General features: G+C 39.3%; 1 protein-coding gene across 2 annotated transcripts in view; it reads right to left on the bottom strand.

The window, feature by feature from the left end:
* The window catches only part of Smp_054790.1 (putative microtubule associated protein xmap215), a gene marked incomplete at its 3' end in the record, with an annotated part of 45,721 nt that extends 26,794 nt beyond the window's left edge, over positions 1–18,927 (bottom strand). Inside the window, exons 1-12 of one of the 2 annotated variants that reach the window (XM_018794490.1) lie at positions 18,905–18,924; positions 15,612–15,684; positions 15,382–15,575; positions 15,143–15,349; positions 14,934–15,105; positions 14,665–14,895; positions 14,514–14,627; positions 14,284–14,478; positions 12,109–12,457; positions 10,317–10,587; positions 9,033–9,244; positions 868–1,114 (exon numbers count right to left, since the gene is read on the bottom strand). In XM_018794490.1, the coding sequence (XP_018648897.1) occupies positions 868–1,114; positions 9,033–9,244; positions 10,317–10,587; positions 12,109–12,457; positions 14,284–14,478; positions 14,514–14,627; positions 14,665–14,895; positions 14,934–15,105; positions 15,143–15,349; positions 15,382–15,575; positions 15,612–15,668 (2,249 nt within the window). In that variant the 5' untranslated portion in view covers positions 15,669–15,684; positions 18,905–18,924. Of the gene's footprint in view, positions 1–867; positions 1,115–9,032; positions 9,245–10,316; positions 10,588–12,108; positions 12,458–14,283; positions 14,479–14,513; positions 14,628–14,664; positions 14,896–14,933; positions 15,106–15,142; positions 15,576–15,611; positions 15,685–18,904 lie in introns of both variants that reach the window. The other variant, XM_018794491.1, reaches the window with a different exon arrangement.
* Between the last annotated feature and the right edge of the window lie 8,353 nt (positions 18,928–27,280).

Raw genomic sequence — 27,280 nt, 5'->3', positions numbered from 1 at the left:
TATGGACCAGTCATAGATTAATTTTCTGATATGTTACATGACTACTATATTCTACGATACCAACTCAAAATCCCTTTTAGATTCCATATTCCTTGTTTTGAAGGTGTGCATGTTATTATTTGTTTCGCATCCTTCAAACCGTTTCGTTTTATGCGTTTATTGGCGACTGATATGTAATAGCCTGAGCATTATGAATAAGAATTTAGAATTTGAAGCAACGAATAAATATATTGGAACATTTATACCTACATTTTGCACGAAAAGTTGGAAAAGGGTTACTATACTTTACGATAAGCCTAACAGAACTATGTAGAACGAAACCGTATATTAAACTTTTAAATACAAGTTCGGATCGTGTAGCAGCGAACAGAGTTATCACACACTACAACGATAAAAAGGCAAAGAGAACTGATATGTACGTAGTGAAAGTAAGATACTACTGGCCGCTAAGATATACGAGTGCCAACTATAAGCGCTACTGTTATGGGTAAACGATTCACTTATACTCAGGGTTTCGTAACAGGTGGACTGTTTGTATGTGCTGATAAAACTATCGTTCGAGCTGTAATCAGGTTCTCTCATATACTTGTACATACAGCGATCTAGTCTAATGGTTTAATAATATCGTACAGTATGCATCGATCGAGTAATCAGTCTACTGGATTGTCCAGTCTAATATATCGTTTCGAGGAAACAGGATTTGTGATCACTCCGTTATATTAAGAATTAGTTGTAGTTAATGATAACAATTTAAGCAGATTGAGAAGTGGACAGTAGTTATTTGGTGAGCAACAAAATAATAATTTTTAACTTGTGAAGAGATTTTCCATCAGTAAATATAGACAATCACGTATATAAATAACATACCAAAATCCGAATTCCAGAATGCTTTGATTCAACCAAACCAAACCTTCGGTCTGACTGCGAGGATTTTTAATCTGAAATAGTGTGCGCATTACAAAACCACCAACTAATTCGAGACTTGTTTTCTCGGCCAATTTTGTCATCGCGGTTTTTGTGACGTCACCGACTTTCGTGTCACCAACCTTATCAATCAAATCTGGTAAAAGTAACTCAGCCAAATTTGAACTGATAGAGATGCTTAAGGACAAAACTTCATTGATGTACTCAATTCGAGCACGCAGTACCTTGATTAATGCAGGAAAAGTCAGATTAATGCACCCATAAGTACACGAATACCTGATTACATGGTTAATCTTTAACATGTATGACTGTGAAAATTTGTCAGTTGTAGATAAAAAACCAAACGTCAGCTCGTGAGTCCGAAATTACACTTCGGAAACTTTGCATAACAATACTACTACTTATATAAGAACTTTCGTCTAAATTAGAGCGAATAGTTCCACAATATTTGGGCGCCGAGTTGATGTAAGATATTAAATAGGAAGTAAATCCAACGTTTCGCTTGGCAATCTAGTCCAAGCTTTTTACTACGTTGATGTGTATATGATTGTTGCTGAAGTTCAAGTATGACTATCAATCTGTTGATAGAAACAGTACAGCATGCAAAAGAGAATGGTCATATGTGATTGCCCTTGAATAGATGTCGCTTAAGTTGCAGTCATTTTGGGTTTCCATTTCGGTTTCTCAAGAAACAATTTGTCGCCATGTCCATGACGGTGAAAAGTTAACCCCACATGCACTTTAGAAAGTACTTCTATCTACTCTATGTAATAGTGGTGACACTTCAAATTTATAAAATATGACTCCTGATTCTGTAAAATAATGTAAATTAATGTAAGAAAAGCCAGCCAAAAATGTAAAATCCCAGTGTAATGAAAGTACGCCGTTTTCAAAACATCAATATACGGTCACAACTCATGTGTATTAGTTCAAAAACATATTTCAATTTACACTGCAACAAATAACTTTAGTATGGAGAAACTCATTACATAACGATTACAGGAATTAAAAAATTTGAATGTGTAAAACTTTGTACACTTAAGTTTTCAGATGACAGATTACACAGGCATATTATTACCAATAATGCAGAATCAATGGAATTCTCACAAAATTTATTGGCAAATTGTCTTCAAGATATAATCATTAGGTTAATTCAGAAGTCAGATTTGATTTTGGGGAAGGATTCTATCAGTTTTCAACCTTTTATTATCGCTACAGGTGTTCGTGGAGATAACTGCATTATTATAGCTTTCATGGAAGAATGATTTTAGTTAGATTAACAACAAAAACCAGGAGTCACTGAACAGATATTTCGTTCAATTTAATAATTGCAACGTTTCGCCCGACAGTCTGGTTTAAGCTTCCACAAGAAAATAATCAACGATAAATAGGGTGTAAAATAAGTCTATACTATCTGCTTGCTCAATCATGATCGGACGTTGATCTTGTGTATGGTAACAATGTGAGTCATTTGGTGTGAAATAAATTCGGAAAGGGATATACGGAGGTGTGTGTATGTATATTTAATATACCCAAATGTACTTTTAGTTTTATAATAATCAAGACGGCTAATATAAACCTAGTAGTAGAAAAAGACTTCTCTTTTTCTCCATTTTTAATAAATAAAATATACAGATACATACATCTGCATGTTGCAGTCAGTCAGCTACAATGTAAGACCAAGGACAAACATCCATCGATCCAAGCTGCCACACATTATTAACACAACAAGATGAGCAGCAAGTTCATACAAACAGTTACTTCAATGGGAGTAATATGCAAAAGAAAGATCATGCATAAGGATATAATACAGGAAAAATTTATTTATTTATTTGAACACATAAATATTGGTACAAGGGGGCACCAGATACATATTCACCACACAAAACAATGAGGATAGGAAAAGAAAAAGAAGGTAAGATGCGTATAAGAAACAAAAGAAGAACAATAACAACCACAGATTAGTGTATGATAGTGAAAAAAATAATAGTAATGGGAGAAACAGAAAGGTACGAACAGAAAGAATTCTTTCAGTCAAAGAAGTTACGGCCACTTTTATGAGGAAAGTAAAAGAAGTCAGTCAGTCGGCTACAACGTAGGACCAGGCACACATACGCATCGGTCCAAGTCTCCATACCTCGTTAACACAACAAGATGAACACCAAATTCATAGTAGTTAATTTAGTGGTGGAAATATATAAAAGAAAGGTCGTATATAAGTATATAGTATCGGAAGGAAAACAAATATGAAGCAATTTTAATCTCATAGTTTAAGGGAAGATAAAGAGTGTATACACCTACGCCATTGTGATCTATTCAGAACCATGTCACCTAGAGTCTCCAACCATTGGTTACGATAGTCACGTGGACCCCAACCAAGTATTCTGAATCTACCAACATGGCTCAGACTAGAAGTTAGTGAATTCAAGCTATGATACCACATTTTGGTCTGCCGCCCCTAACTTTCTTCAAACCATCCGTAATATTAGTCAGCATAGCGCGTCGTGGTAATCGGTGTATCCTCTACTCTTAATGGCCATGTTTCACATCCGTAAAGTAGAACAATGCGAACTGCTGCGCAATATACTCGTCCCTTAATTGATAGACGGATATCTCGTCTTCGCCATAGGTGACGTAAGTTGGTGAAAGCCAAAAGAGCTTTTTGAATCCGTGCTGAGATTTCGTCACACACCAACCCATTAGGGTTGATCAAACTTTCAAGACAGGTGAAGTTGTTGACACGTTCGACTACTTCACTTCCTATCCTTAGTTCAGGTCTTGACACATGCCAAAGTAAAAGAAGGTTGCAGCATGATCGCCACTGGCTTCTATTCTGAGCCATATCTGACAACATCTCTAGCCACTGTATAGCACCTTCTCTAGAACCCCAAACAGGGAGTTGGGAAGGACCGACAGAAGCCAGTCCTGTACACCTTTTTTCATACCACTACCCCATGTCATACACTGACCACCTCTCCGCTATTTCCAACCAGTCCAGGCGTCGGCGAGTAATGCACGACATGGGAAACTCTGAACGACATTCGTAGAACATTTCCAAGTCACCGAAGTCGATGTTTCAACATAGTGACACCAATTGAATTATCGTCGCTGTGCCCGAACACACGATGCCGAACCTCTGCACCACTAACATGGTATTGCCACTGGATGTCAGCAATCTTTCGGAGACAACGATGATCGAACACAGAGAGTCTTCTAACATCCTGAACTCGGAGAGGCCAGGTTTTTGAAAAGCATAGGGAAAAACTGCTCTCAACGACGCGTTGTAGATCCGACCTTTAACAGCCAGACTAACATCACGAAGGCGCTAAAATTAGCCAGATTGGCATAAGTCGCTCTGACTTTCGCTATACGTGAATTGATCTCATCACTCACGCCACCACCAGCATTTATGAAGCTACGTAGATACACGAACTTCTCGACATTTTCAATCTGCTCACTGCCCAGGGTGAGTACAGGATCGGGGTCCTGCCAGTCTTGTAAAAGAACTTTGCGCTTAGAAGGTGCGAAGCACATACAACACCTACAGACATAGATTGTCAACTGATTAAGTGCGGACTGCATGGCATAGTATTATGGCACAGACAATATCATCCGCAAACTCACAGTCGAGAAGTCCCGAACATCATCCAATGGTTGTTCAGTGCATTTCAGTTCCCCCACTATTACTCTTCTCTTTTCTTTTCTTTTTCATCCTTTTTTCTTCCTTATGTATACGCATCTTCCCCCTTTCTCCTCCCATTCTCATTATTTTGTGTGGCGCATATGCATCTGGTGCCCTTTTGTACCAATATGTATGTGTTTAAATAAATAAATCTGCATTTTATCAGCGTCATCACAAAACAAGATTATGCCATCTGCATATTTTAAGTCGATAAGTGGACCTCCTGGAAGGAGATCACTTCCTCAAGATTCAGTCGACGAGAACGTTACTTCCAGCAGTAGGTTAAACAAAAGTGGAGACAGTGGACAGCCTTACAGGTCACCACTTGAGGTTGCAAAGCTCTGACCTAACTGGTAGTGCTCGAATAAAGAGCTTTCACAAGGTTTATGTGCTTCTGAGGTACACCTTTCAATGACAGACTGCCACAGAACCTCCCGGTTTACAGAGTCAAATGCCGCTTTTAAGTCAAGAAAAACTATCATTGTCGGACGCCGATAAGCATGTTTGTGTTCTAAAAGCTGACGAATGGTGAATATGTGGTCGATGCAGCCACGACCAGGTCTGAAATCAGCCTGACTTTCTCGTGCTTGCAGTTCACGAGTCTATGTTAGGCGTCCGATAATTATTGAGGCTAGTATTTTAGATGCTACACTAGTCAAACTAATCCCTCTATGGTTATCACAGGATGATTTTGACCCCTTCTTATATAGTGGGACAATAAGTGGTTGCGAACGGTCAGATGGGATTACGTCCAACTCCCAGATTTTAGCCAAAATATTAATCAACCTAATTGCTGAAATTGGACCACCATACTTAAAGACCTTTGGAGCCAATCCATCTACTCTTCCTTGTTTCAGATTAGCTATAGCTATTTGAACTTTAACATCTTAACAAAATGAGTTTTTTGTCAACCTACGACGACTCCAGACCACCATAGTGTTGCTTCGCCTGGTACTACCTCATAGATTAAGTCTTTAGTGGTTTCTTCACAATGGCTTTCTATTTAGACATGGGCTTCCGGATAGTGTCAAATCCTGTATAGAATTTTTGTTAATCCAAATATCCTATTTCCTACGAATAAATACTCATAAACTCAAACAGTTTCTTTTATTAGTCTGAAAAGCTGTCTAGTGTTAACTACAGCCGCGGCCTTTTTCATCTCTTTTGCTTTCGTTGCCCACCACTGGTCGTTCCTTAGACTTTTAATTAACCTAGATCTGATTTTCTTTCGCTCGTCATTATGTTCAGAGTCCGATGGGATGAGTTTACGGAAATCTATCAGTGCAATAAACCCTTTGGTTCAGATCACTAATAGATGTCTCTGCTGTTTCCACAGTTGTTTTTATGTCTTCCCAAGAAACATCTGGGTCCGCCTCGTCTTCGAAATTGCCCATGTGTGACTTCAGTTGTTCCTAGAATTTATCTTTGGCTTTCTCGTCACTGAGTTCGACTCTAATGGGTTTTCTTAATGTGGCTTTTCTTCGTCCAGTGAGGCGCAAGCAAATGCGTGCTCATATTAGAGCATGATCAGAGTCTGAACATGTATTTCAGAACAAGCAGGTCTTCTATCGAGCCTCTCCAGCGATGACTAATGGCAATATGGTCTATATAAGCCCATCGTTGGTTTAGTGCAGGGGGTCGCCAAGTTAGAAAACGGCTCTTCTTATGCTTGAAATTAGTGTTTGCTAAAATAAACGGTTGTCTGAGCACAGTTGCAACAGACGATCACCATTATCTGTTCGCTTAGCCGGAAAAAGAAAATACCCACCTAAATGTCTTTCTGTTTGGTTTAAGCTACCTACTTGGGCATTAAAGTCACCTGCTACGAGTACTATGTCTGGGAGTTTAGCTTTCTGAAGAAGTTCAGAAATCTCTGTGTAAAAGTCATCTTTCACTTCATCCGGGCTGCAGTTAGTGGGAGCGTGTGTAGAACACATAAATATTAATACAAGGGGGCACCAGATATATATGCGTCACAGAAACGACGTGTGTCCCTACCCTTCCGAGTTCTTACAGAGCCGTTTAGCCGAACAGCAAATAAGCGACTGTAAATGGAGATCCATTCTAAAAGTACCTGTTCTGCCCTCGTACTAAGTGATATGCATACACCCGCCAGTCTACGAGAACTAGCCATCGGGTCGCCAGATAAACGGAGGGTGTATCTCGTCCGCTTTCCGTTTTGGCGAGGTGAGGTCAAGTGAATGACCACACTAGGATCCGGTATATGTGTATCGGAGACACAGCATACATCAATCGCACAAGATCCTAGGGTTTTAGCCAGGGAGGCCTGCTGGCCGATTTGACATAGGGTGTGTACGTTGAAGGCTCCAATGTGTAGTTTGGAGTGAGGTTTCAGTAGACAGTATTTTGCGCACTAGAATTGTTGGTCATGGTGATACTTGAGGAAGACGTCAAATAAGGAAGTTTAGAGTTGAAAGTCGAGATAGGGGGAATAATAGGAATTGAAGAGGGAGATTGATTATGAATACAGTGATCTTGAGTGATTTTAGAGGTATGAAGGCAGTTACCACTTCCCGGTTGCCCACACCGTAGAAGGGTTCTTCTAGAGGTACCTGAAAATGAGCACCCAAATGCCCTGGTATGGCCGAGAGTGAGGAGAGTCCGCTCTCCCTCTCCAAATGCTCTCACATGGCCATGTGTATATAGCCTCTGCCAGGGAAGTCCTACTCACTGCTTTCTCGTGGCAGGGGCGTTGTTTACGAAATTGAGCGAATGTCCGGCGCTTATACCGGTTGGTGGACACGGAAAGTTCACCTAGGGGAATCGGAAAACCCTGATTCCAAACCAATGGTGCACACTGGGCTCCAGTATCCTGAAGGAACAAATGGAGCATGAACCAATTATTGGTCACCGGCTACCATGGGACTGCATCTCCTCACGATGCTCCACTGCCTTATGGATCAGATCTTTAGGTCAAAGGCTCCGAGCGTGGTCCCCTGAGAAAACCACCTGCTTCAGTTTGGGCACCCGGTCGGTATCACAGCCCTAACACAAATCGAATGAGATTTGTGCGGCGCATATGTATCTGGTGCTTCCTTGTACCAAGATTTATGTGTTTAAATAATAATAATACCTGAAAAGGAAATCGGGTTAGAGTTGGTCTCAGTAACCTGAGAGCGTGACCGCAGTGCCCAAGGGACAACCGTCTGAGGTCAGTCACACAAGACCTTTCTGTAACTTTTGTGTTAGCTCCGTACTTGTTGATACCTTACCGCCGAGAGACGGATATCCGTGGGATTAAGGCAAGGTCTTCATTTTTAGGGTCGACCTTTTCTAAACCTACCCTTCCTTGTGGGAAGACAGCATCGTTGTAGATACTGGTTGTCTGAAGGAAACACCATACTGCTGTCACACCTCTGTACAGTCAGCAGTACGACTTCGCCCTCAGACCTTGGGTTTGCTGCTCTTAGTCTTACCGCTCTTCAACCGACTTGTCTGCCATGGTAGGATATTGAAGAACGATTGTCCCAGCCAGTATATCCCTATTGGTTCACCACGATAGGCAAGTCGGACCATCACGTCAAGGTAGCAGCAACGGTCATGTGGACATCATATCCATTGAATGCTTAGAAGTTAGTGGCTGTCTGGACTCAATAGATAACGTACTGGAGTTTGGAGCAAAAGGAAATATGTCCAAACCCCAGTGTAATAATTAATACTCGGACCGAGGTACATCAAGATGACGAGTCCTATATATGACGACATACGAGTCCTAAATTCTACTGTCAGCAACTAAAATTCGTATATACTTATATCAGACGTTATTCATCTTTAGTTTCGACTATTTTCCTGAAGAATTTTGGACCAAATTATCAGGTGAAACGCTGGAATTATATTACCTGCAATCATTGAGATTATTTCGAACATATTTCTACACCTAATGTTATGATGAACATTATTTTGGAATATAAAGTAAGACCGAATAGATAAACAGAGATGTATCGATTTTCAATCTTTTAATTCAATGATCAATTACTATTTATAAACGAATAATTTTGCGGTCTTTTACAGTTTTCCTGTTGATTAAGTCACACAGTTGTATCTAGCACTTGGTAAACTGAAATACAATATTAAAAATTCAGGTTTTAGTTCGTTCTAATTGACCAATGAGAACAGGTATAAAACTGATGGCAAATATATTCGCTCGATTTCTTTTTTATATTAACGGTTGCCTCTGAGATCGAAGGTGCCTACCAGGCTACTACAAAGGACTTTAAAACTTGTAGTACTATCAAGAAACACTAACGCAATTTAGAAAGTCGATGTTATGGGGGTCGGAAAACCATGAGTAAACGATTATGAGTTTGATTGTTGAAGACTCTAGAACTTCATAGGTGTTGCACACCGATGAAGCCATGATAGTAAACATAACAAAATTATTTGACATAAATTGTCACTTAAAAACCGACAAAAATGATTTCACTCAAAACACAACTAAGTACCTGAAAATTAGTATCCTTGATTCCAGGTTTAAGCAGAACAGCCCGACACAAAATTTGAACAGGTACATCAGAGCTGATAAAGGAATGTATGTTAGACTTCATTTGTTCAACCGCTTGCAAGCGTTCTTTCCAATTCGTATCAGATAATTGCTTGATAAGTGCTTCCCCAAGAAGCCTAAAACACATTCAATCATAAATTACGGTCAAGGAAAAGATTTTTTGAATTTTCCATTCAAATAATTATCTAAAATAACCAAAAACACCACATATAGTCTAAACAAATATATTTAGTTTACAGAGGATGAATTCATCCATTAAAATTATTAATTAACCCTTCCAGTTTTAATAGGGAGAGATTTCGTAAAAAGCGGCAATCAACGCACGATATGTGCCTAATAATTACCTGTTGATACGTGAGCTTAATTTATTAGTGCCTGAGGCGCGCGTTCAAATAGACGGTGTGGCGTTGTACAGAAATGAGAGGTGAACTGGGTACAGAAACAGTAGACACATATTTATGGAAATCGTTAAATTATGTCTATTTCTTTCTGTCAGTCGATGCTTAGAACGAAGTAAATTTATTTAACAATGTTGGCTGGAATGTTTGTTTATGGAGCTTTAATAACGAAGAGAAGAAAATACTAAATTCTAAAGATTACCGTTCAAGCAAATCATCAGCAGCTAAGAAGTATTTCTTTATTATCGATCACTGAACCTTTTGGTTCATTCTTCATCATCTAATTTTTACTTACCTGACCCAAACTTCTAGACTCTACATCCACAAGTTCTGACATGGCAGTAGAGCGGTAGGCCTAGTGGTTAGGATGTTCGACTTCCAGCTACTAAGTTCCCGATTAGAACCCCATTCAATCTAATTCGGTTTGGTCAAACTGGGTGATATCATTAGCGTCCACAATCAAATTGTTGGTGAATGAGTCTATAATTATCATTAAGTATCCAACCAAAACGAGTCAACATAGCGAATACGTAAACCCCTGACAAATGTATCAGAACCTGATGTTCAATAATGGTCCACTTACTCCGTTTTTTTTCTATATCCATTATCAACCTGTTTTCTGTGCAGCTTTGTAACAAAATGCTATAACAGAATAACATAATGGTAATCACTAGTCAGATTCCTGGGAATCTTTTCGTAATCATTGCAAAATTTAGCTCATAAAAAACCATCTAATATTTGGCATAAGATATCGAAGAAAATAAAGTGACTGATACTAGTAACAACTCACTCAGAAGCTTTCTGAGATATTTCATCCTCTGTTAACAAGTTTTCTGTTGGAATCGTGGATTTCGATTTCTCAACAACAGATTTTGTACGTGCTGTCGATTTCTTACTAGATGGCCCTAAGGTTGGTGTTTTAGTAGCACATTCGGAAGTAGCTTGTCCAGTGCCACTGGGCGCTGTATTAGGACGAGTGACCGGTGGTGCTGCACGACGTGGTGCAGTATTGGGTTTAGCAGATGTAGATATACTTATCGAAGTAGCAGTTGGTTGGTTACCTATATTACCAAAAATAAGTGCAAAACACATTAGAACTGGAATACCACTCTGATAAAAATGAAATTATAAAAAGCAGCTAAATGGAAAAAATCTGCGCTACTCTATATGCCTGCTAATCAGTGTGAGGATGGTAAGGTTTTGGACACGGAGGTAAGGTACGGGGAGTATACAATTAATAAAACGAGAAATTACACCCCGCAATAAATAGCAAAAGCCAGATGCTGATCACATTTAGTTGGTCAGAATCAAAGTAAAACTTGGCACACATGTGTGTGTTAGCCCAAGTTGCCAAATCATGACGATTGTAATGATTACTGATTTGAATAGGAAAAAATTATTCATTTACAACTTAAAAGCTTACAAGTATACGAAAAATTAATGATCTTTGTGATATTGAGGTATAAAACTAACGTTTTGCAATTCTAATCCTTATCAAAAGAAACAGCATTATTAAGCGTGTCGATATGAATACACGATAAAATCATACATCAAATGTAACGGTCAATCTAAGATCTATGCACGGAAACTATTATACGGTTTCAGAGATATATGGAGCTCCATGAACAGATATATATTCGATGAGAACTTTATTAATCCTTATTTCTGACTTTAAAATCTTTTTGATATCTTCAGCCTTTTTAACTACCTAAAAGAGATAATTATAAATCTGGCTGGTCATTAGTTATACTCAGGGACAGAAATTAATGGTTGATATTCGAACATCTTAGAGTCATTAAACCTCAAAGGAAGTGATACAACTCTATCTCCGTTAACGTACAAAACCAACGCTTATTTTTTTCACTGACGACGTTGTGATTGTAAAAGGTTTATATTTCAACGTTAAAACATGCAAAAATCTGTCTGGTACGTCGGCTCTGAAGAAAAATCAATTAGTCGAGAACAAAAATTAAAATTTACCAAAGTTGTCAACTTATTTTAAAAGGATTTGAAACATTTTCAGACTGCTGTGATAATTTAGTAGTTAAACAGTGATACCACTTGGCATTTTCCTACTAACTATTTCTTTCAAAAACTTCGAATTACTGTGTCATCAGCTGCTTAGCTTTACCGTTATCTGTAACAGATATATACTCTTCTAATCGATTCAGCTATTTAAGGTTTCAGAAACAATCTTAACTAATTTTAGGGACTTTAAGCACTTACATCATCCCACAAATTCAGTCCCAAAAAACTCATATTGTAATCAGTTGAAATTACTACGGCCAGAAATTTACAATTTGGGGATTAGGGAAACATCATGCTCGTGATAAAACATTAGATTATTCTAACTAGACCAGGAGCCTTCGAGTCTGTTTACCCACTACGCTAGAAAAATAATTCCTCACAGTTTAGTAGCCCAAATTCGTCTTACACACGTGCGTTAGGCTGGATTATAACAAAACACTACACAACTATCTATTGTCGAGTAATCTATGACAGAAATACCATGTAGTTATAAATAAAGATTGGGAATGAAGATGTACCACTGATAAGAAATGTAACAGAAATCCTAAACTAACCAGAGTTATTTGAATTACTAAGTTCAGACGCTATTTGTTCGCAACATTCATTGATTTTCGCCAGGCGGATGGAGTCAAGTTCGCTGAGAAAGGGCTGGATAGTTTTTGCCGACACGACGAACATTGCAGCACCAAGCGCGGCAAAACTACATTCACGCACTTCAGGATCAGTATCGTTGCATGTTACACATAAGGGTACAGTAAATGATTTTAAAATCTTTTTGTTTAGTGATGTGGTAGAACATTTTTTGAACGCTCTACTTAGAATTAAAGCTGCTTCTGCACGTACATTAGGTGTTTTGTGACCCAATGCGGCTACAATATCATCCACAAAATGATCTAGTGAAGTCTGGAAACGGAAAATAGTAACTGTTAAAGATTAGGAAAATTTTGGTAGCAACAACGTAAGTTAAAGTAACGGCAGCCGAGTATAAGAGATTAAAGAAGCAAGATTAAAACTATCGACATTACAATTACTATTCGAATCTCATAATCAAGAGGCCTTTATGTTACATAACCGACACATAAACACATCGATGAAACCCTAATTCATTAGGTATCTTAAGACATAGAAATCTCAATGAATATAAAGGACACGGTCATGATCCACTGTCAAGCATGTGATTAGATCCTATTAATATCTTACCTATTCAAGTGAACACAATATTTAAACCTTAAAAAGAAGTAGATGATTTTCAGAGTTATTTGTGCTTTAAGAGCGACGAACGCTAACTAATACCGCAAAGTCTCCATTGTTGTTTTTTATACATAGAAATAATTTTGTATATGTAATGCTAGAGTTGACAACAACTCGAAATGCAACCTTAAGGGATCAACAGGAAAAAATACAAATCTATGGAAGTAAACTGGTGACAAGTTAAAAGGATTAGGCGAAATTGCACTTCAAAAATAAAAAAATGCGTCATTAACCACCAACTAATGATTTACCACAAGTGAGTGCTTTGAACCACTCTATCAAGTATTACAGAACGTCAAACTTATTAAAAAAAGAATGGTAAGTAGAGTTATAAACTAGTTTGACCATAACTAAAACTATACGAAGAAGCACATAACTGTTGAAACGGTATATCATAGTCTGCTAGTGGTATCTGTGAAAAATAAATGAAGTGAGTTAAACGATAAATAGCAAGTCGTTTACCCACAAAAAGCATAATTAAGGTACTTATTTAAGATAGCTGAAAAAATTCAGACGTTAAAGTGTCATATTACCATAACATTAAAAGACGAAATCGCATACAAATTCCTCAATTCAAGTCAATAAAATGAGAATATGAAACAATTATATCACTAGAAATTGGTACGATATCGCTAGTGTGAGAATGCAATCTACATTCTCAAAAATAAAAAGTAAAAAGAAAACGATTACAAAGATGACACTTTTATAACAGTGCTTTAAAAAAATCCGTATTTTTTTAAACAGGCGTATTTGATATAAACTTAGTAAGTGTCTGAAATCTCATAAGTTAAAAAACAAAAATAAATATTACCAGATTATATATATATATATATACATATATATATATCAAAAAGCCGGGTTGAACAGTCCTTAACATTTTCACATTAAACTAACGGACTGAAAAACCAACCTAATGCATATCACTGACTGATAACCAATCGAGAGCGGCATAGTAATTAGTACAACCCTATTTAGTTCTCGGTATTGAAACTTATTGATCAAGTTTCTAAATGCAGCGAATAAACAATATGGTGTGGTATTTGCAGGTACCTGTAGAAAAGTCCTTTACCTAAACAACGTGCACTTACTGAGATGTATTTGTGATTTTTTCGATCAAACACTCGCTAACTGCCAAATAGACAACTTATACCTGCTGAATTAATACGGATAAACAAAGTGGAATGTCAGTATTAATCACTGGACAAGATTTCAAATTCAGCTTTAAATATTGGTCAGTGAAGTTATTTACCTATACTAATCGCTAGACGACAACTTATCTAGTAGGATCTTCGACACAATAAGGTTCAACTAAATCAAACTTTCGATTTCAAGAGCTGAAATCTCAACTATGGATATTTGAAAAGCAGAAAATTCAAGTTACCTTGGAAAAAAATCGAATGGAAAATGAGACCTAGTAAACATCCATGCCAATATGAAATGATGAAACATGCTATTTATGTGCAAATAAAAGAACATACCGAAGATATAGCACCATCAGCAGATTCTCTTAGAGCTTGAACAACATTAGGCTTCTTTTCTTTAAACTTCCCTAAACACGCTTGTAAGGTTTGTTGGGAGTAAGGACTGAACTTAGATTTTAATCCTCGTGCTATTTGTCCCAAAATTTTAGCAGCAAGAGTCACCAGAATTATGTTAGTATCTTTATTTACAACCTGCAGATTATAGACATAATTGGGTCACAACGTACCTGAATCAAGCTTTTCACGAGGTCTGTGAAATCACCCGGAACGATCCGAGGAACGTTCGTAATTTTTTCAACTGCCTCTAAAGCGTCACGCCGATCTTGCCACTTCTTTTCCCCCTGAAAGACGAGATCAACCTTATTACGAAGAACTTACTATTTTTTGCCAGTAATCGTTGGGGATTTTGCAAAGAACTTCAACAGGAGTAATCATATCATCTAAATCAACCTGGTCGGTTAGGGTTTCACCTGGAATAGCGCCATCACTAGGACCATTTTCAGTCCCAGTATCTGAAGTAATTTCTTTAGGTTTTTGACTGCGTAAATATCTCAATCGAACAGGTTTTTCGGGTGGAATAGAGTTAAATAATTCACATAACTCAGTCATCTGAAAGTCGTTTTTAGAATTACACTTGGTATACATACCACAACTGGTTTGATATCCTTTAATAAGTCTTTCGTGGTTACTCCTATCCATCTGTAGACCTCAACAATGAGATTTTTCGTTTCGTTCCGAATCCCTTGGTCTCGATCATCAAGTAGTCGTCCAAACTCTTTAAAAAGAGGTTTGATCGGAACAACAGTTGGGCCAAAAAGACTACGTACAAATAAGTAGTTAGCGAAATTATTCTCACTTTAGAGCTTCACGAAGCGTCTGTAAGCTTCCGACAACAACCTTTGGATTTTTAGTTGATAAACCTTTTATGAGCTCTTCTATTACTAATTCATGACGCTCGATTTCTATCAGCATCAGTAGGCACTCAATTGACTTGTCTTTTGTTTTCACTCGAGTAGAACCTAGACATTTTGATATGATACCGGAACAAATATCTCCAGCGCATCTAACAAAAGTTAGAGAAGACTCAAAAGTTACTTCGTGGCTGCTGCAGCTGTTTCTATGTATGCTAAGACAGCATCCAGAGCTTTTTCCTGAGCTCCAGCATGAGAATCAGTAACAAACTTCTTCATTAATCCAACATATTCGTTAAAAACAGGGCTTTTTCCACTTGTTTCTGTTGAAAATATTTTGAACGCTTCTTCGTATCCCGCCACACGTGCGTTCCAGAGCTAGGGTCAGGATTAGGATGGAAGAATGTTAAGTACCTTGTGCTGTACTTTGGACAGAGTGGGTAACTTTGACCAATCATCTTCTGACGACATATTGAACACTCAGCGCCTAAATGATACAAAACATAACACACTCCATAAATCTATTCATTGAGAAATAAATTAAATCACCAATTAAAGATCACTTATCAGATTCGTACTTGATTACTGAGCTACTTTTTATCTGAGTACTTACCCATCACTTTTGATTTAGTTGATTGGGTTAGTACTTTATTGTGACCTCCTCCCTTCAGGGATAAGGGTGGATTTCTGACTAAAAAGCTAACTGGGTTACTTAAAAATACATGAACTGACAATCTGGAACAAAGAAAGTCGTACCCAACTCTGAAAAGTGCGATGTATGTGGTAACCAATCGAGGAAGAGTCTGCTACCAGTTGCGTCCAGGATACTGGACTAAGGCATACAGCACCCATGAAACTTCAAAAGAGGTAAACAGATCCTTTATCATCCAACAAGAACTTGGATGGAATCGCAAAAATTAGGTCGAATGAAAATTACGGAGCACAACATGTCTGCATGGTCTCATGCAGAAGAACCACCTTTTGCCTAGTGGATTTTTTTTCTGTGGTGTGGAGTGTAACAACTATGGGTTGAAACATGTTTTGGCTCATATCTACACCGTTTTACTAATGGTATACCGTATCTCCAACTGTACATGGCTTCCACAAAGGTGGCTAATATAATTGTAAAAGAATTCCACTGTAAGCAGTCAACAGATAAGTTTATTACGCATGACTTCTAATCAATTAGCTAAGATTTAGGCTTCTCACAGTCAATCATTCATTTCAACTCCTTTGGTATTTATCACGTAAAGTCATCTTGATTCGTTGATGTGATTTAGCAATCTAAGCTAAAGTACACCTATGCTAGGTTTTACATTATGACTGACAATAAAAAAGACTCTGACTTCAGATGAATCCACATTGTGATGTGGCATTTAATTTAGTTTAATCGACAAAAATACGTTGCTTTCCTCGCTATAACCCTCCTATATCTTTCAAAATAGACCATCTGCTGGCTGGAAGAAAGCTTAAAATAATTCTACAATGAGTAAACGCCGTAGACAAAAACCTCAATTTCATGGTTTAAAAATGTATTGTTCAGAGGAATAAATTTAGCTTTCTGAGGGACCACCGTAAGCAACAATGCAAGCATGTTCGGAATGGGATTCTCCCCCTCGAAATGCCAGATGTTACTTCAGGATTGGGTTGCATCGAAACCTGAACTAATGATAGGGAGTGAAGTAGTTGAGCGTGTTGACCGCTTCACTTATCTTGGGAGTCTTATCAACCCTTATGGTCTGGTGTGACGAAATCTCAGCAAGGATACAGAAGACGAATCTAGCTTTTGCCAAATTGCGTAATTTATGGAGTAGGCGAGATATCCGTCTACCAACCAAAGGACGGGTTTACTGCACAACAGTTCGTTCCGTCCTACTTTATGGCAGTGAAACATGGCCGGTAAGAGTAGAGGATATTCGTAGGTTACTAGTATTCGATCATAGGTATCTTCGAAGCATTGCTCGTATATCCTGGGACCACCGAGTAAGTGATGAAGTCGTGTTAGGAAACGGGTACTAGGTAAGTATGGCAAATCGATTGAAGTAGTGAAACTTCATCAGTTGAGATGGGTGGGACACGTGTTACGTATGCCCAACCACCGACTGCCCCGAGGTGCGATGTTTTATGGTGTAGGAGTAGGTTGGAAGAAAGCTAGTTGCGGCCAGATCAAAACATAGCACAAATCCATGAAGTCACTGACAAGTGGACTGAGTCATGTTGATAGGTGTAGACTACCTGGTTGGGATCCGCGTCATGATAGCAATCAATGGTTAGAGACCTTGAATGACATGGCTCAAAATCGTTTGCAATAGCGAAGGTGCATCCGCTCTTTGTGTTCTCCCAAATTCTAATCTGAATTCTGCATGTCCCGATCTTTTTTCTTCCCAAATTTATTTCACTGGATTATACTCCTTGAATAACATCTTCAAACCCTAATCTTTCACATTAATGCTTATACTCTGACTACTTCTACCACTATGGGATTTGAATCGACCACTGCATCTTTGTGTCAACGTGGTATGGCTAATCGAACTGATGTATGTACGTACGAAGTTTTACGTTGTGACTGACTGAATGGTATAGGTGCAATCACTCAGTGTATTTCCTTAGATTCTAAGTTTCATCTTAAACTACTGTTCCCTACCTATCCATATTATCTTCTTTGCCTATTTTTTTCTACTACAACCAATACCACTTCCACCTCTACTACTCTGAGGTTTTTCCTGACAATCTCATCTTGATGTGCCAAAATGACGACTAGAACCGATGTACATTAGTATCAGATCCCAAGTTCCGTATGACTGATCGGCACACATAATATGTTGGAGTGACTATTTGCCCGAGAAAAAGCTCTTATCTCATCATAAACAACATTTTGCCAAGTAGTTATCCTTATTCTTACTTTAGGTGGTTATAGTAGCTTGTTCCTACTAGCGAAACATAAATGGATAGTACAGACGGATTCTCCAAACCCTTCGAAATTTTTGACCATGAAGTTAATCAACTGTTTGTACAACCTCAGTTTATGTGTATCAATTGATGTTTGCTTTGCCAGTTGCAGAACCAGGTCAGAGTGAGGTGACGAATGAAGTGCTGTATACAGAATGGTTCGCATTAAAGAGGGTAAACGTTGTTTTGCAACATCACTCGAAGGTTGTGGTGATTATATTATTTTATACTTACTTAGTCATTGAGTGGATATTTTCTATAATCGCTGAATGGATGACAAAAACCAATGAAGACTGACACGCAGTATGCACCAATGACTATGCAGAAAAGTTAACAACCCTCTAAGGTATGCCATCCGAATTTGCCAGAACACCTTATTCACCATGAAGCAGACCCGAATTTCTATACACACAAAAGAGCCTAACGATTCACGATGGAACTTTAAGGTTTATTGAATACTTGATGCCTTAATTTTCCAAAGTCAGTTCTAACTACATATGAAGATGCATTAAATCAAAAATTGAGCACTTCAACAACCTCCGAGATAAATCTGTTAACTATTCTGATCGGGTCTCTAACAAAGTTTCAGCCTAAGCCTGGGCTTTATACAAGTTGCCAGATTGTTAGGTCTGACGATTGATTAAATGCTAATTGAAGCAACACAATTACTTTCTCTACTATATTTCTACCCTGCATATAACTCATATAGGGTCAAAAACTAAATAAACCACAACCGATGCAGAAACAACAAAACTCACAGTTCAAAAATCACCTCTGTAGCGAGTCCGCCAATAGAGGGATTGAGCTTAACAAATCACTCGAAGCGAGAGGCATATGCAATGACTGCATCAAATAGTTCCTGTTCGAAGGAATTTTCTCACAATTTATTTCTCAGACTTTTCCAATCTACCGTATGTGCACTAAGTCTCCCAGAATAAGAAGTCGGCCACGTTATGATCAAGTATTTCGTACATACTCATTGCGAGAGAGGATTGGACAGCTGCCCTAGACAACGGCCTGTCTGTCGACGTGATATCCATAGATTTTAGCAAAGCGTTTGATAAGGTTTCACACTTAGGTCTTATGCAAAAGCTCTCGAGCTTTGGAATAACAGGTGCTATACAGGAATGGATAGGAAGCTTCTTATGTGACCGCAGACAGAGAGTAAGGGTCAATGGAACGCTATCCGAATGGAAACCGGTCAAAAGTGGTGTACCCCAAGGCACCATCTTAGGCCCTTTACTTTTCCTTCTGTATATTAATGAACTACCTTTATTACTTAAGTCGTCGACGTTATTGTTTGCGGATGATGTTAAAATTTGGAGAACAATAAGAAATGAGACTGATCGTTGTTATCTGCAAGCAGATTTAGACGAATTAGTTAGGTGGGCTCATGATTGGGGCCTGGAAGTTAATTCCAGGAAGAGCGTGTTCATGCACATCGGGCACGATATTAGTTACCACTATACCATTAATGGTACATCTCTTCCACGCGTTCAAGAGCACAAAGACTTAGGAGTAACTATAAGTCACGACTTGAAAACTACTACGCACTGCAATGCGGTTGCTTCCAAAGGCTATCGTGCGCTATGGTCGCTTCGCAGAGCATTTAAATGCTTCGACGAGGATATATTTCAATTTTTATATCCCACCTATGTAAGGCCACACTTAGAATACTGTATCCAAGCAGCTAGCCCTTGTCTGATAAAGGATACTAAATCGCTTGAGCGTGTCCAGCGTGTAGGGACAAAATTAGTAAAGGGTCTTTCTAAACTCCCTTACGATGAGCGTTTAAAACGTCTAAACCTTTTCCCCTTATCTTATCGTAGATCACGAGGTGACCTTATACTGGCATTTCGTATCTTTAATTATGATCTGGGTGTTAATATGTCTTATCTTTTTGCTCCCTCCAGTACTAATAATCTCCGAGGTCATAGCAAGAAGGTTCAGAAACCGCGATCTAATAAACTGAAGGTGGGGTCCCGTTTTTCTCATCGAGTGGTCAATGACTGAAACGCTTTACCAGAACAAGTGGTATCAGCACCATCAGTGAACATTTTCAAGAAGAAGCTGGACCTTCACTGGAAGGAAATCTGTCAGGATTAGCACAGGTCCATCAACTTACTATCCTTATTACTGAAGACTGAAGACTAAAGTATTAAAACCGTCTATCAAGGCATCATTCACCTCACAACTTGAACAGAGGTAAACCAAACCGACAAGAAGCTCTTGTCCTTTGCGTTTCGAGCGACAACTAACTGATTAGCACGTGCTGCTCTCATGGTATGCGTTATGAGTAATGATAAATGAGATAGATTTTCTAATGACTAGAGCTACTCCTCCTTTACGCTTCTGATTTCTGTAGGCTCTTACCAATAATGAGCTTTCAAAATGAATTTAACTGTAATCACATACTTTTGTGGTTTTATTTTCAAGGAGAGACATATTTCTAATCTAGTGCTTAAATTTCTACGGATGGATTTGCACTGGATTATAATTTTGGAAAAGAGGAAGTTCAAGGAACGTACTTTATCGGAAATTGAAAGCCGGCATCAAAGGAATGAATTTCAACTAGAACGACTGGAAGGAATTTCTCCGGACAGCGTTCGATGGAGAATTCTTTTGGGCGTCCTTTTCTACTCAGCGTGGGAAAAGAGGCGCAATTAATTAAGTACGGCCACGCCCATGTATGGTACTCCAGCTTCCAGACAGACCAATCAATTTATTTTACTTGTGTCCGATTCTAACCTTGTGAATCATTCACACACAACCCTGACCATTTTTAAATGAGTGTGTATCATTTCATTCATCATATTTCCTTAGCTGATTTCTCTCTAGCTGTATATAGCGAGTCACGCTTTGTTAAGATCAGTTGGTAGGCTTGCCCTCTCCGCTTCGCCTTCCTGCTTCTCATCTTCAAAGTCAGTTAGCAGACGAGTGATTGAAATAAACTCGTCCAGATTTAGCTTCATCTTGGTTTCTTAATACCTCCATCACCCAAATATTGTTGTCCCAGGTATAGAATGCAGATTTAAGCATATTTTTATTCATGTTTTATTCAATCATTCATCCAACATGAACTTAGATTGACGAATCACTAAACATTCTTAATCATTTGACCCATTCAAGCAGTATGACTTCAACCGGGCCCTGCGGTTACGTTTGAGTGACTTTTTGTTCATCCCCATTGACCTTTATACCCCTTCGGTAAGCAGTGCGAATCTACCGAATCGCATTAGATACTGCTTTCACAGTGTTGAGACAAAGAATGAATTCTTTCACTAGTTCTAAGTTAGGTGCACCACCACTCTGAATAGTGAACTAACATTACCAGGATAGGTTTAGAGTTAGAACAGACTGTTTATGAGTACATAAAGGGTGGTCGAACTTGTGTGTGTCCGAGGCTTCAATAGGCCCTAATACATGCCCTTTACCACTGAGAAACAAAACAAGATCAGCAAAAACATTGCGTCCAGAATTGGAGGCAGACATGAAAAGAATGAATGGCAATTGGAAACAACCGGAAGGGAGATCTCAGCACTGAGTTGACTGCAAAATCCCGGTCGACAGCTTATGTTTTCATGAGGACTAACAAGAGTAGGCAATTAAAAAATTGTGATCAAATCGCCTCTGATCCTTCTTTCTGACAAGGGGGATAGGTTTAGTTTATCCAATCTATTATCATACAACAGCTTTGAGATTCCAGGAATCAGCTTGCGCTAAGTAATTTAGGCCTTTTTGAAATTTCATTGTCTTTTTTTAGACAGGTTAACAGCCCGAGTTTAAAGCAAACGAACGATACAAATAGAGCCAGGAAGGCCTTAACTCAGACATGGGCAGTTGCTATGCGTGTTGACCAGAGTACTCTAAGACCTTTGGCAGTTATCGCATGGCAGGTGTGTTGTATTCTACGGCCGGTCAAATATCACATGACAACATCAATCAGGACATCAACTTCTATGGCCTCGTCGATGTGCTGAACTAGTGACGCATCAAACAGCACTAGCGGCCTTGAGTCAACTCCGAGCCCTTATTAGTCTTCCTTTCCTAGCCCCTCCGTTTAGTCCAGAACACAACATAAGTCTCTGCTATGTGAATCGTATATTTCAGATATACTTGGTCTATATACAAGAAGACCAGAGCGCATCTTACCGCAAACTTGAAAGCAATAAGACCAAAACCCAAAGTGGCCATCACTGTGGAAAACTGTAACTGATAAACTGGGAATATGTTAAGAAGAATAATTGTGTTGCCTTAATCAGTAGACTAAATGAAAGCTCGTGATGAAAAGAACATAAATACATATATACATATTTACGAATACATTTTTCCTTAATGCCTATAATCTAGTGACTTAATAATTATTTATTTAAGTATTTATCCATACTTTGGAGATCAATGTGCATCATATGCACTTGGAAGCGTTTATTACCAAGTACCAAAATCTAAATCATATGGGTACCTTCAGCTGGTCATCCATAAACTCCGGACTGTCATCTTCACTCTTAATCAATTTCCATATCTTGATTTAACCTGTATATAACAATAAAATAGCTTAGAATAAAGCCATTAATAATAATATACCCAATGATAATGGGAAGCTAAGGAGTTCATTAAACTACAGGAGGAATGATACTGGTTCAAAAACTATTCATTAACTCCGCCTGTAGCTTTTCTAAAGTTACTACCGGTCCCAAGCCCACACGAAGGAGGAGGGTTAGCCATGGGTTTAGCGACCCCATCCCGTAGAAAAACTAACTCGTTAAAAAAAGCTAACCAGAAAAAACAATTCAAACCATTTAAATTCTGCCCTGGGAGTTGAAGCAATAATTATGACGCCTCATGATGAAAGCCAAAATTTTTCGGAAGTCATGAGGCCGATGCACCTTCTAACAACCACAGCAACACTCTTTATAGGTACATGGAACGTCCGGATAATGTGGGAGACAGGTAAGACCAGTTGAATAGCAATGGAAATGAGGAGATACAACTTGGTAGTACTCAGAATCAGCGAAACCCATTGGACACAAGCTGGACAACAAAGGCTAGATACGGGAAAGATGCTGCTGTATTCCGGTCAAGAAGGGGAAAATGCTCCACACACTCAGGGTGTTGCTCTAATGCTGTCCAGAGAAGCACGTAATGCACTTGTAGGATGGGAATCTCATGCTTCCAGGATAATCAAAGCATCATTCAAAACAAAGAAGGAAATGAATGTTATCCAATGTTATGCACCGACCAACGATAGCAACGACGACGATAAAGAACAGTTCTATGAAAGGCTGCAATCAATTATAGCGAAGTGCTCAAGAAAGGACCTCACAACCCTGATGGGAGATCTAAACGCCAAAGTCGGAATGGAAACGCAGGATAGGAAGATATAGTAGGACGACATGGACTAGAAGAGAGGTCAGCAAATGGGGAGAGATTTGCAAACCTACATGCATTCAACAAATCGGTTGTAGGTGGCACAATATTCCCCCACAAACGCATACATAAAGCTACATGGATCTCACCAGACCACACCACAGAGAACCAGATTGATCATATTTGTATCAACAAAAATTCCGAAGAACAATGGAAGATGTGAGAACCCGGAGAGGAGCTGACATAGCTTCAGATCACCACCTGGTTGTGGCCAAGATAAAACTGAAGCTAAAGAAACACTGGACAACTGAACAAACAGCACTACAAAGGTTCAATACAGCCTTCCTTCGAGATATTGACAAGCTCAATGAATTCAAGATAACTCTCAACAACAGGTTACAAGCTCTACAGGATCTACTGAATGAGCAAGAAACTACTTTGGAGGACAACTGGAAAGGGATAAAAGAAGCATTAACTTCAACGTGTCAGGAGGTTCTTGGTCCTAAGAAGCATCATCACAAAGAATGGATCTCTATGGGAACCCTGGACAAAATTCAAGAAAGGAAGAACAAGAAACTAGCAATTAACAGCAGTCGAACACGACCAAAGAAAGTCAAGGCACAAGCAGAGTACACAGAAGCAAACAAGCAAGTGAAGGAGGGTATTAAAGCCGACAAACAGAAATACATGGGAGAACTAGCAACGACGGTAGAAAAAGCTGCAAGAGAAGGGAATATGAAACGACTACAGGATGCAACGAAGAAACTGGCAGGGAGATATAGTAAACCAGAGATACCCGTCAAGGACAAAGAAGGAAAGACAATCACGGAGATTGAAGAACAGAGGAAAAGACGGGTAGAATACTTTGAAAAACTGGTCAATAGACCAGCCCCATTGAATCCACCGGACATCGAAACAACGCGCACAGACCTTCCCATAGTTGTCACTCCACCAACTATCGGAGAAATCAAGATGGCCGGCCAGCAGACAAGTCAAGAAGGAGGAAGCAGCAGGACCTGACAACATACCAGCTGAAGCACTGAAGTCAAGCATTGAAGCAACTGCAAACATACTTCACTTTCTATTCAAGATTTGGGAGGAGAAACAAATGCCGACGGACTGGAAAGAATGATACATCATCAAGATACTAAAGAATGGAGATCTGAGCAAACGTGAGAATTACAGAGGCATCAGTTTAACATCAGTACCAGGAAAAGTCTTCAACAGAGTGCTGATGAACGGGATAAAAGACGCAGAAGACGTTTGAAGTCGAGATCAACAGGCTGGATTCCGTAGGGATCGGTCGTGCAAAGACCGAGTTGCGACACTACGGGTCATCGTGGAACAATCAGTTGAGTGGAATTTGTCACTATACATCAACTTCATTGACTATGAGAAGGCGTTTGACAGTGTGCACAGGAGAACATTGTGGAAACTTCTTCGACACTATGGAGTTCCTCAGAAGATTGCCAACATTATCCAGAACTCACACGACGGACTACAGTGCAAAGTGGTGCATGGAGGACAGCTGACAGATGCATTTCCAGTAAGGACCGGAGTCAGACAAGGCTGTCTACTCTCCCCCTTCCTCTTTCTTCTGGTGATTGACTGGATTATGAGGACCTCGACATCTGAGGGGAAATACGGAATACAATGGACATCTCAGAATCAATTAAATGATTTGAACTTCGCAGATGATCTAGACCTCCTATCTCATACACACGAATAAACATAGACGAAGACAACCAATGTAGCAGCAGCCTCTGCATCAATAGGCCTCAACATACACAAAGGAAAAAGCAAGATTCTCAAATACAACTCGGAGAACGCCAAGCCAATCACACTTAATGGAGAAACTCTGGAAGAGGTGGAAACATCCAAGTACCTGGGAAGCATGATTGATAAACAAGGAGGATCTGATGCAGACGTAGAGGCGAGGATTTCGGCAAAACAAGGGCTGCATTTCCACAATTGAAGAACATATCGAACTCAAAACAACTTTCAACTAATTTCAAAGTGGGAATCTTCAATACGAACGTCAAGACAGTCAGTTCTACTGTACGGAGCTGAAACCTGGAGAACTACTAAATCCATCGTCAAGAATGTACAAGTATTTATGAACAGTTGTCTACACAAAATACTCAACATCCATTGGCCGGATACCATCAGCAACAGCCTTTTATGGGAGAGGACAAACCAGCTTCCAGCTGAAGAGGAAATTAGAAAAAAACGTGTGAAGTGGATTGGACAAGAATTAAGGAAATCACCAAACTGCATCACAAAGCAAGCCCTAACTTGGAATCCTGGAGGGAAGGGGAAAAGAGGAAGGCCAAAGAACACACTACGTCGGGAAATAGAAGCAGACATGAAAAGGATGAATAACAACTGGAAAGGGTCGCCTAGGACAGGGTTGAATGGAGAATGCTGGTTGGCGGCCTATGCTCCTCCACAAGGGGTAGCATTTGTAAGTAAATAAGCAAAAACTATTTTTTGGCGTGCTCGGGTCATTACAACCTTTTATCCAAACGAGTTAGAGCTAACTCCAACTTCTTATTGACTCCAAACTGTGAAATCGTTTATCCACTTAAGTAAATGCTTTATTTTGTGATATCCCTTAACTTAGATAACACCCTGTTGTGTAGAATTCGGTCAGAAAAATACTGAAAGTTTGCAGGCTTTTGTTTTCAAACTCACACTGTAAGTGTGGGTCTTATCATTCAGCTTTGTCAGCAAAACGGAGCTAAGATATCCTACTAGCAACAAGCGCTGGAACTTCAAACGGTTGAATGTGTTAGCTTTACAGGACTATCTACAACAGGTGGATTGGAATGTTCACCCTCAACTTGAAGTGGATGCTCATTGGGATTTTTTACTGCACACGATCTTATGTGCTACTGAGCATTCAGTTCCTCAAATGGTCCCAAAAAGCTACAAACAACCTCCAATCATCAAGAACCGCACTCGTCGTTTGCTAAGCCGTAAAAGGCACTGTTGGGCCGAATATAAACGAACCGACAATAACGACGCATACAGGCAATATAAACGCATAAGGAACATATGTTCAAAGGCAATAAGAGAAGACAGGCTTCAGTTCCAGACCAAGCTTATCGATAAATTCGTCTCCAATCCGAAATGCTTATTCAGTTACGCAGCTTCTCTTCGACAAGGCAAAACTGGAGCTTCCCAACTACTTGGTCCTAATGGCCCGACCAATAACGACGGTGATGCCGCCAACCTTTTGGCTGAACAATACTCCCAGACATTCCAGCTGACCCACATCAACTATACTGACGAAAGCTTCACCTGCGCCTGTACAGGACTTTCCGAAGTGGATCTGAGTGCTGACCTGGTGCTTCGTAAACTGCAGCACCTAAGAAAAGACACTTCTCCTGGTCCGGATATGGTTAATTCCGCTGTATTGAGGGAAGCAGCTGCAATCCTGGCGACACCACTTAGCGTGATGTTTGCACACTCGCTAAGCAGAGGCAAACTACCGGAAATTTGGAAGCTGGCACACATCACACCAATTTTCAAAGGAGGTCGACGCAGTGAACCCTCAAGCTACCGACCAGTGGCCCTTCTCCCCATACCTTCCAAAATTATGGAATCCCTAATATACGACGGTATACTAGAATACTTATCATCCTCAAAGTTCTTCTCACCTCAGCAGCATGGTTTCAGAAAAGGTCATTCTTGTATGATGAACCTGATGACTGCGGTGGATAGATGGACAACCATCCTTGATCGTAAGGGGAAGGTTGACATCA

The sequence above is a fragment of the Schistosoma mansoni genome, chromosome 1 (assembly GCF_000237925.1).
Source record: "Schistosoma mansoni strain Puerto Rico chromosome 1, complete genome".
NCBI lineage: Eukaryota > Metazoa > Platyhelminthes > Trematoda > Strigeidida > Schistosomatidae > Schistosoma > Schistosoma mansoni.
Note: the sequence above shows the minus strand (reverse complement) of the source record. Positions and strands in the feature narration are given on the sequence as shown.